Raw genomic sequence first — 10,775 nt, 5'->3', positions numbered from 1 at the left:
AACCTGTGCTATCCGCGGCGATAGGGAACTCGACTCGATAGCGGTAGCAGGAGAACGTCGAGAACGTCACTCCGGACGGAGCAAATGTTGTTCCAGAGAAAACACAGTGAAGCGTGAGAGAGAAAGGCAGAGTGAAATTTACTTACCTGACGCGGCAATCAGCGGGCAATTATGCGATAAGCTCTTATCAGACTGCAGATAACACTTTTCCGTGCGAGAGGCGGCGCTCCGTTTTGTGGCCGAGAATTATGAAATCGGAATCGGAATCGGAGTTTCGGCTACGTTAGTTGTACTTCGTTGGCGTCTACGTGCGGTTGTCCCCATCGTTGAATTCGATCAGTGCAGATCGCGAGTGCTTTTGAGTGATTTACCTGATTGATTTACCTGGTATCTGCAGTTAAACGCCCTTGATATCTGCCCCAGATAAGGTGTGATCAAATTCGAAACATAACTGGCTTAAAATCAAGTGAACCTGCCAGTCGGTTGAACGGTTTAACATTTTGATGTAAGTATTCATGGCACAAAGGAACTCAAACTCGTGACACATTTTAAAGTACCTTTTTGCGAACTAAGGCGCTTTTAACACTCACTGAAGTGCGCAGTTGAACTATAATTCTAAGCAAATAACTGGCACAGATTCCATTGGCTTAGCTCTTAATCAGAGAAGTGACACACAGTGCTATTTCATAAATAAAATTTACTTATCTTCACCTGTCTCTCCGCACTTTAAACGGGATTAGTCATACCTCTGCAGAAACTAAAACACTATCTGAAGTTTGTCTGCACTAAAGATAAAGACCTGTTCATCCCCGGTCTTCCAACTCCAGTTACTTGGATATAAAGGTACACCATATTGTCTCCAAAAAGCAGGGGAAAAAAAAAGCAAAACCACAATAAAGCAAACGCATAAAAGTCGAGATAAGATAAGGAAACTCGCTCAACAAGTGAATGGGGAAACGCTGGGAGGGTCGGATTGTGAATCGGACATATGGGGATGTGTGAACGAGACATGTGTTGCTACTTCACTACCATACCATACCATACACTAAAGCTACAGCTATAGCTACAGTTCACAATGCAACCATGGGCAAGTGACATCTTTACGAAATGTCAACTGTCAGAATGGCAAGACGCCGACAGAGAAAACACCGAGAATCGGGGTCAAAGTGTCCCTGGAACCAAGAGCACGACCAAGACTCCGTTGCCAACATTTGCATACAATGGCCAAAGTTTGATTATCTCTCTGTTCCGATGGGTGGAGCATGGGGATGGTTATGGTGGTGATGATGCTGACGGTTTGCCCAGCTCAAAGGCAGCTGGGCAAAATATTGTCACTAAAGTTAATTAAAAAACAGCCAGGGGCCCACTCACACATACACCCCCACACCCACTCGGATTGGAATCTGGTTTAATAAAAATGCCAAAGGGTGTCCAGGGGTTGGGGTGGAGACACGGTGGTTGGGCCCTGGCTTTGGGGGTAGCTCTCTGTCAACGCTGCGTGGGCAAACAAAGGCAAATAAATAGAAAAGAGATACTCAATAATCAATAGATAAATAAAATTACAAGGTGACAGCAGCAGCAGCATTGAGGACGGCACAGCTGGTCGCCTTCCCCACCGATCTCCTGCTATACACATATATATATATATATGGCTATATCCACTGGCTGCTTGTGCGTTGAAGCTACGAGAAGCAACAGCGACGATAACTGCTCATAATGCAGCAGTCGGGCTAATCGTGTGCAGCTTCAGCTCGACCGGCTAATACCCTTTTGTAATAATAGTTAGAATGCCAATACAAGTTTCGATTGATACACCAACATCCACCTTATTAAAAAGCATTAACTTAAAAGCTGTCTCCAGAGTTGATATCTTTTTTATATATGACTTAAAAGTTGAAAAGCAGCAGCAACTTTAAACTTTCCCAAGTACTTAGTCTAAGCTGAAAGTTTAAGCAGCACATTTTCATATATTTACCTTTCTTGATCCTTTAAAGTCTTAAATCCCATTTGGTCTTTTCGAAAAGTTTGATAATACAGCCAAAATGTTCCCCAAATATCGCATACCCTGACTCCGGCGACGTTGCTGTCGTCGACATCGTTTGATGGCGCTGGGATAAGCGCGTGGCAAGAATCCGCAGGAGCCAGGCGGTGGGCGGTGAGGAGGGTTGGGGCGTGGCAGGGGCTGGGGCAGAATCAGGAGCAGGAGCACGCCGCTGGCGAACCGATGACTGCCTTCCTAACACGCTTGCCGCAGCTCGGGGGCAAATTGTGGGGGATGCAACAAGCGCCCCATGGCACGACAGCGATGCGGATGCGGATGACGACGACGACAGTTGCCACAGCCCGGCCAAGAGGAGCGGACGGAGCCAAAAAATAAAACAAAGCACTGAGCTCGCTGCGAAAATAAATAAGCGGGCAACGTAAATAGAAGAGCGCCAAAATATGCAAGCGTCGAAATTTATTAAAAAATAATAGAAAAACCGTCGAATTCCGTCGCGATTATCCGGAGGACGAGAGCATCTTGTCCGTGTTGAGGGTGGACTTAAAGTGTGTGCCTTAAGTGAACCATAAATTTGTGCAAAAGGATGTTGCATTAAAAGTTGTCGGTCCTGCTTAACTTACAGGTTATTCGATGAAGTGATTAAGGAACATCCTTCAAGCTTCAATGTAGGTACTTACCAAAATATTCTGCTGAAATTGAACCTTCTTGAATTGTATAAAGTATACGCTGCATCTAGGACCCATTCAAGTTATACATATTATTCAGAGAAATGTTTTTCAACAAAAGTCGCTTGGAATTCGAACTGATATGCGAAGGATTCCAACCAAATTTCGAACGACAATTTACCACCGTAAATAACTAGAGAATCGATCCACTGGTGTTCTCTATGATGTTTAAATTTGGGCTTTAATGCAGCTGTTCGAGCCGTAAAGCAATAAGGCCAACCGTAATGGCCTTCCTAGCCAGTGCACCATGTGTACATATGTACATACATATATGCTTTTCCGCCGAACTACCCACCAAGCAGGCTACATATATCCACAGATATCTACAGAATCGCTGTATATGCAGGGGCGTTAATTAAGGCGCCCATGCCTGTGGCCAGTCAAGTGCGACAACAAATAATTTGATTTCAATTTAACTAATTAGCTGGAGCCTTCAACATTATGCGGCCAACTGAGCCCTCGCTCTCCAGCATGTGAGCACTCGACATGCTTATCTGTTTAGCGGCAGATGCCAACATTTACACAGAGAAAAATATGTATGCACAAACTTGATACAACTTGAAATTGTCCTCATAAAACTTAACTACACACATTGAAATGCTTTGAACTATAAATGAGATTAAAGTGCAAGTGCTTTGCACACAAAACTTGCATTTTTCAAACTTCCGTCCTTGTTGTTCTCAGTGTGCTTGCATTGGTGTGCATCTGAATGACAGAGTGTGTGTGTAGTGAGGTACTTCGGTGTGCACATCAAAGCGGGCACTTGAATGCAGACAGTCGAGTGGCCGAAGTACTGTGGTCAGTCTGTCAGTCAATACGCTTGCCATTCAAATGCGCTTAGCTATGCAGTTTGGCTACGTGGGCGGTGGGCGGTGGGCGGTGGGATTAGTTAAAGTGGGCGTGGTTTGGGCACCGAGAGCGGCCATTTTGACTGCGGTTTTCCGATTGGATACTTAAAATATTAATTAATATTTGCAAGGGCTGCTCATATTTCCGAAATCATAAAACAATTTTTCCACTTTAGGTGAACAATTTAGGTAACAATCGTAAATATGTTATATTTACACTTCTTTCATCAGTTAATATATAAGTTTTCCCATTTATCTTTGAAGTTCAAACCCCTCAGTAATGAAACATAAAAAGGACTTGTCCATGTCTTTTAATCGGCAACCACTTTGTTCTCTATTTAATTACAGCTGAACCTGCAGCTCACCCATTTATAAAAGTTAAAAAACAAAAAGCGTAAACGCAGAGGCTAATTGTGAAAGCGAAAAAACTGTGATAAAGAAGGCATAAACAAAGGGGGAAACACAGAAACTAAACACAGAAATAGAACCCTCCTGCCGGCAGCAAAATAATATACCATTTTAATAAAACTAAAACCCGAAGCAAATTAAAAAGCAAGCGACGCCAAATGCGGCACTAAAAGTAATTAGCGACAGCAGCGGCAGGAGTTGGCTATAAAAGCAAAGCAGAGGTATAATAAATGATGTTGCAATCCTTGAGTCTGCACGCGGATAAACTCAGTGGCAATTCACCAGCAGCAGCAGCAGCAGCAGCAACATCAGAGGCAACAACAGCAGCAGCAGCAGCAGCAGCGGCAGCAGCAACAACAATGCTTGCAACGGCACCTGTTGCCCATGTTGCTAATGGCAGCAACAGCAATTCGAGTGCCGGCAGCAACAGCAACAGCAGCAGCAGCAACAACCACAGCCTCTACAGCAATAACACTTTAAATACAGGCAACAATAGCCAGCTGCAGCAGCAGCAGCAGCAACAACAGCAGCAACATCCGCAGATACTGCCGGTCAAGTACGAGTATTTAGAGAATCTAACGAGCTCGGCTGCAACTTCAGGTGCCATTGCAGCGACAACAACTTTCACGGGAGCTGCAAAAAGTTTCCATCCCTATTTACGGCCCACCAACAGCGGCAGTGGCAACAGCAGCAACAACAGCAGCAACAGCAGCAACAACAGCAGCAACAACAGCATTGCAGCGTTATCTACAACAACGGCTAAAATGTCGACTACATTGTTTGAGACACTGCTGCACAACCAAATAAATTCCAGCCCAATATCACTGCCAGCGGCAACGGCAATCGCAGCAATATCTGCAGCGGCAACAGCAGCAGCAGCACCACCACCAGCAACAGCAACAGCAACACCAGGCACCGCAGCAACCGCAGCAGCTGCAGCATCAACGCAGCTGAATTCCAGCATTAATTCCAGAACTTCATTAGGCGACCAGGGTGGTGCAATTGTTGTTGTTACCCCCGCACCACCCGTTGTTGCACCACCACCGCCAACTGGAGTCCCAAATCGGTGAGTGCTCCTCCCCTTTGAATCCAAATTTCAGGCTCTGTTTCTTTTTTGTTCGCATCATTGCTAGCTAATGACTGCTAATTACACTCAAATGATTTGATGCTGCGCGGAAAATGGGAAAGGGGAAAATGCAGATAGCGGTTTCCATTTGTCTAAGCTCTAAGCTGCTAAGTATACTATACCATGGTTCACTATGCGGGATACGTTTTTAATATAACAGAAAATGGAAACAACAGCTTACAAGACCATATTAATGCACATAAAAAGTTACTTTATAATGGTATTTAAATATTTTCCAAAGTTAGATAACATACTGAAGTAGGCAACCCCTTTTGTCGTCCTTTCCCGAAAAGAAGACTCACCCGCTTCATGCCCACATCCTCGTTGCTTATTACTTTGCATATTACCTTGCCGTTATGGAGCATTTCAATTTCCTATAGCTTCCCAGGACATAGCCCGCCACCATCCTGCCGTCAACTTTGGCTATCACATTTCAAATGGTTATTCCTCGGACGTGAGCCACATTTTCTATTTGTGCGCTTCCTTTGCCCGGAAATTATAAAAAATTCCCACCGAATGCTGAATCCATCGGCGGCCCACTTCACCGGCGATATTTAATTAAAATAAGTGACAATGTGCATTGGCCAAGGATGGGGGGGGGGGGGGGGGGGATGGGGGAAGGGGTGGTGGGCGGAAGGTCGAGGCTGCCATCAAGTAGCTAATGATAATTGCCATTGCATTAATATTATTAATTGGCCAGTGTCATCAGGGCGACAATTTTCACATAGCCCGAGTCATCAGCGATAATGGCGAATGATTATTGACAGGACATTGTAATTATAATATTATGGCATCCTCAAGATCCCAAGGACGATAGGTTCAAGAGGACTCCTACAAACTCGACACTTTTCCGTCGAACGCTACTAGCATCTATCCAACTTTCTCTACTGTCGTGCTCGACCATTAAATAATAAAACTGAAATGATTAAATTTATGTTGGGTCATTTTTATACGGCCTGTGTCCAACGCAGGGAGTCTGCAGCCTTATCCATCCCCGACTTCTTGTGAATATATATATTTTTTGCGTCCTCTATCTTTCAGCTGTTTGTTTTTGTTGTGACGGGCGCGGCATAACAAACTGCCATCATAAATTAAGTGCCACGTCACGGCCATGTTGCCGCATTGCACAGTGGTTACAAACAAAGTTATAATATAGAGTCTTAAAAATCTGGTCAAGTGGGGAAATGAAAATACATATGTACATATATTTTTTGATACTGAAAGATCGATAGCTTGCAATTCAAATCTGGATTTATTTACTTGTGCACAGTTCGGAATCATTATAAATGATTCCTGGTAGCATACATTTAAACACCTGTTTTAATTAATTACTTAAGACATTAAAGTATCCTTTTTGTTGACTCACTGTTCGGGGACATTTGATGCCCCTCGACGAGGACCAAGCTGTTGATTCGCGCATTGAGCTGCGATAGCAACATCGTCATCACCATCATCGCCAAGTCCATTGGCGGTGGAGCTGGAAAACACCTGCTGTCCTGGCCCAAATCCCCATTTCCCGCTGCCACCCACAACTACCACTCCCTTTGCACCTTCCGACGCACTTCAGCTCCCACCGCAGGCGATTTTCTCATTAGGCCTGGTCGCATTTAAATAGACTGAATTATTAATGCAGAGGCTCATCCCCGCGAGACCCACAGGGATAACTTTGGAGGAGACTGCAGAGGTGGAGCAGCAGGATAGTTAGTTGGAGGAAGGGAGGCTGATGCTCGGGGAGCGTTCACCTGATTCCCCGATGGATTCGCGCCTGGCTGAGATAATTGCCTGCTCGACTCCAGGGGCAACACACCTGTCGCTGCTCCTTTTGCCAGAAAACTCCAACACTTGGTGACTTCTTCTTTTGTTGGTTTTATATTTAGAATTTTATTTTTTTCAAATTTATGCTAACACACCCGAGAGATCGGCTGATGCGTAAATGCTTAGATGCTTTGAGATTTATGCTGCAGGCACAGGAATCGCGATGGATTACCACAGGAGCTCGTCCCTTCTCCTTTTTCCCAGGTGATTCGACGCCCCCATTTTGGCTTATTCACCTGCAGGCAGGCCTGAATTTATCACCTTGACATAGACAATTTGGCTCATCCTCGTTCCGGCTCTAATAGATTAATTTCGTTTTGTCATTCGATGGCCCGCGGCTGCCGCGCCGCTTTTCACGCGGCTTTTCACTGACTGTCGCAGCGTTTTCATTCAGGGTGCGGAGGCAGTTCATAACTGGCTAAGGGAGTAAGGGTAGATGGATGGCGGCTGCAAGCGCTGGAATTACTTACGCAGGAAATTGGAAAATGAAGAAATTTAAAAGTAAATTGGAAGTAATTTCCTAAATGGCATCGTTTCAGATGATAGCTCCGTGCGATAACTGGAGTTAATAATGTACCAAAGCGGGGGTGAAGTTTGTCACTCTCACTCTGCCGAGATATGTATGGCAGTTTCAATTGGCAGCCTGAAAGTATGCAATGCTGAAATTGCTTCACAAAATATGTATATAAAAATATCTTAAAGAAGCACAAAGAGTATCGTGAGTTGCTTTTAACAGCGTGTGTATGTAATATGTTTGCGAAAAATACAATTTATTTATATGATTCTGCACTCTAAAACACACAACTTATCCATTATATCAGCGAGACTTCAGCGATGCCGACATACCGCTGTCGCTCAGCGATTTCCACTAACTGGCTTAGCCAATTAAGCCACGATATTTATTGGCCAAGCTGCCAACTGACAACTTTTGCTTACGGCAAATCGGTTCCGTAACGGAGACCCCGGCCAAATTGACAGCCAACCAAAAGTCAATTTCGTACACCATCAAGAGCACCCAATAAACCCCCATTAGGGGCAAAAACAACATCGGCTGGGAAAAAGGGAAAACTTTTTCGGCAGCACACAAAACCCAACTGAAAGTGACCTCAAAGTGGAGCGTTCAATGCGTTCCCAGTCACTCAAGGACCAGCATTACCGAATCCTCCCCTGAAACCCCAGGAACCTCCATCCTGGAACTCGCAGTGAGAGAGACTGGTCAACCACAAAACAAAAGTAACAACGTTTACAACTTTTTAGATTAGATTAGTTTGCTAATAACAATTAGTATTTGTATTTTATGCTGTTAGCCAACTCGGCAGCAGACAGAGATAGAGAACAAATGGTTCAGCTTGTTGTTATCCCCTCTCTCTTTTTTATGGTCATTAGCAAATGAAGTTAGGAAGCGGAGGAGTATTGGAGTGTATTCTGTGGGGTCAGCAACAGAATATGTTGTCCATGGGAGTTCAATGAAAAAGTTGCAAACTCCCATTTGAGAATTTCTATCACTTTATTTGCCAGTGATGGAAATACATGTTTCAATCGAGAGGAATCAGTTGGCAAGGTGGCATTTATATACTGCAAATAAAATTTATTAAAATAACCACTTATATTTTGGCAAATAAATGTATGTATGTCTAGCTTAAGATATCAATCAAGTTAGACCTCAGATTTAGGTCAAGTAATCTGTATTGCAATATGTCAGAAATGTAGACTTTTCTCCCCCAAACCAAATTCTCAATTAAGTTTTGTACCGAATTTACGGCCTACGCAGCCCTTCTAAATGGGAAAGTCGGTAGATGTGGTTGTCTTCGGGACGGCAAACATCGACTACATAACGTAAGTTCTGCATTGGAAAAGAAAATCCCCTAATGTGCCAACTAATTACCTCAGATATGTCCCGGAATTGCCAAAACCCGGTGAACTGGTCGCCGGAACGTACATGGAGACCAGTTTCGGAGGCAAGGCGGCCAATCAGTGTGTGGCAGCTGCCAAATTGGGAGCCTCCACCGTTCTGGTCGCAAAGTTGGGCAAGGACGAATCCGGGGATGACTACCTGAACCACCTGCAACAGCACGAGGTGGATGTGACGCACGTCCAGCAGGTGGAGAACAATCCCACGGGCATGAGCGAAATCGCGGTTTCCGAGGAGGGAGAGCAGTACAAGATCAACGTGGCGGGTGCGAATGCCTTTCTCACGGCAAAGGATGTGAACCGCGCTAAGAAGTCCTTCCAGGACGCGAAGGTGCTCCTCTGTCAACTGGAGACGGACATGAATGCCACCATGTGTGCGTTGCGCCAGTTCAAAGGGGTTTCCCTGCTCCACATGTCGCCCATGCGAAAAGACATTCCAAAGGGCATGATTGGTTTGCCCAGTATTTTGGTTATGAACCAGGAGGCAGCCGCCAAGCTAACCGATATGGAGGAAGTGAAAACCCCTGATCAAGCCCGATCTGCAGCCGCAACTCTTATTGAAATGGGAGCCAAAAGCGTGATCATTACCATGGGCGAGCAAGGAGCGGCTTACATGGCCAAGAAGAGCAAGGATACGTGCACCCTGGTGCCCGCCTCCGATGTGCCGCACTTGGCCGATTCCTCGGGGGCAGGAGATGCCTTCATGGGCAGCTTGGCCTACCACATAGCTCGGTTCCCCAAACTGTCCACCGAGCATCACATCAGTGCGGCCCACTCCTGCGCCGCCTACTCCATGGGCCGCCGCGGCACTCAGCCAAGTTTTCCCGGCAAGGAAAGCGCCAACAATGACCTATGCTTTTCGTCACCCACCTTCAGTGTCATTCCACCGTCTAGTTCGCGAAATGAAGAGGATCCTGAGGTGCCACAAACCCCACCGCCTTCAATAGTAGCCACTTCACCCGCAGAAGCTCAGCCCCAAGAAGAGGCTGTGGAAGAACCTCCAGCACCTCCACCGGAAAATCCGATTCTGGAATCAAATCAGCCGAAAGCAGTGGAAACCGACAACGAACCACCGAAGCCCGTTGCGACCACCGATGAACCTCCAAAGGCTGCGGAAACCGCAGATGAAGCTGCGAAACCCGCCGTGGAGACTGCCAATGAACCACCTGCTAATAAGGCATAATATTTGCATAGAAATTATTAAATAAGTTTCTAAGGTTTCAGAGAGCCATACTTTCATTTGATACTTTTTTATTGCCCCTAAAATAAATATAAATAATTAAGTTATTAAACACATCTACGAAATTACTAATCTTGAACGTTGTCTGTGCATTGCAGCACCCAAAGTCCCACGCGTGACTCGATCAAAATGGAGCTCATGGAATCGAACAGTCCGGATTCGATCAAGGATCAGCCGGATGCGGACAACATCAAAATGTTCGTGGGCCAAATACCGAAGACCTGGGACGAGACGCGGCTTCGCCAAATGTTCGAGCAGTTTGGACCCGTGCACACACTGAATGTCCTGCGGGACAAGGTCACATCGATTAGCCGAGGTGAGTCTCACAAGATGGAAACCCTAGCTCCTGGGCATACAAATGGGCGTATTTATGCGGAGGGTTTCAATGAAATTTCACAATGTCCATCAATTCTAAGTTCCCCCGGCAGTGCGGATAAGCATCAAGTAATATGATTATGCTGATGGCGAACCCATTCACATTAAGCCCAAACTCCCGAGCTCAGGTGTTTGGGGCGGGAATGCAGTGTTGGGCAAAGTTTTGGCCAGGGGTAATTGGCCATAATTGTGCGTGTATAAACGGGAAAAACTTCCACACACACACACACACAAAGTGGCAGGATGCAGGACATGAGCATGTTGCTCTGGTTAATTTTTGACTGTATTAGAATAATATGCGCATTTGCTTGCAAACTTTCCTCGG

At 45.4% G+C, this 10,775-nt stretch overlaps 2 protein-coding genes across 6 annotated transcripts in view; both read left to right on the top strand.

Moving 5' to 3' along the window:
* Positions 1–273: 273 nt before the first annotated feature.
* LOC120457300 (CUGBP Elav-like family member 1) overlaps positions 274–10,775 on the top strand; it is a 50,682-nt gene continuing 40,180 nt past the window's right edge. For 2 of the 5 annotated variants that reach the window (XM_039644904.2, XM_039644825.2), the window contains exons 1-3: positions 290–505; positions 3,924–5,049; positions 10,174–10,391. In XM_039644904.2, the coding sequence (XP_039500838.1) occupies positions 4,214–5,049; positions 10,174–10,391 (1,054 nt within the window). In that variant the 5' untranslated portion in view covers positions 290–505; positions 3,924–4,213. Of the gene's footprint in view, positions 506–3,923; positions 5,050–10,173; positions 10,392–10,775 lie in introns of those variants that run through there. The other 3 variants (XM_039645282.2, XM_039644997.2, XM_039645150.2) reach the window with 3 other exon arrangements.
* Positions 8,596–10,131, top strand: LOC120457839 (ribokinase). Its single transcript, XM_039645379.2, has 2 exons — positions 8,596–8,760; positions 8,815–10,131. The coding sequence occupies exons 1-2, from the start codon at positions 8,705–8,707 to the stop codon at positions 10,016–10,018; spliced, it is 1,260 nt and encodes a 419-aa protein (XP_039501313.1). The 5' UTR covers positions 8,596–8,704; the 3' UTR covers positions 10,019–10,131.

The sequence above is a fragment of the Drosophila santomea genome, chromosome 2L (genome assembly GCF_016746245.2).
Source record: "Drosophila santomea strain STO CAGO 1482 chromosome 2L, Prin_Dsan_1.1, whole genome shotgun sequence".
NCBI classification, from domain to species: Eukaryota; Metazoa; Arthropoda; class Insecta; order Diptera; family Drosophilidae; genus Drosophila; species Drosophila santomea.
This window is presented reverse-complemented; position numbering and strand designations above follow the sequence as displayed.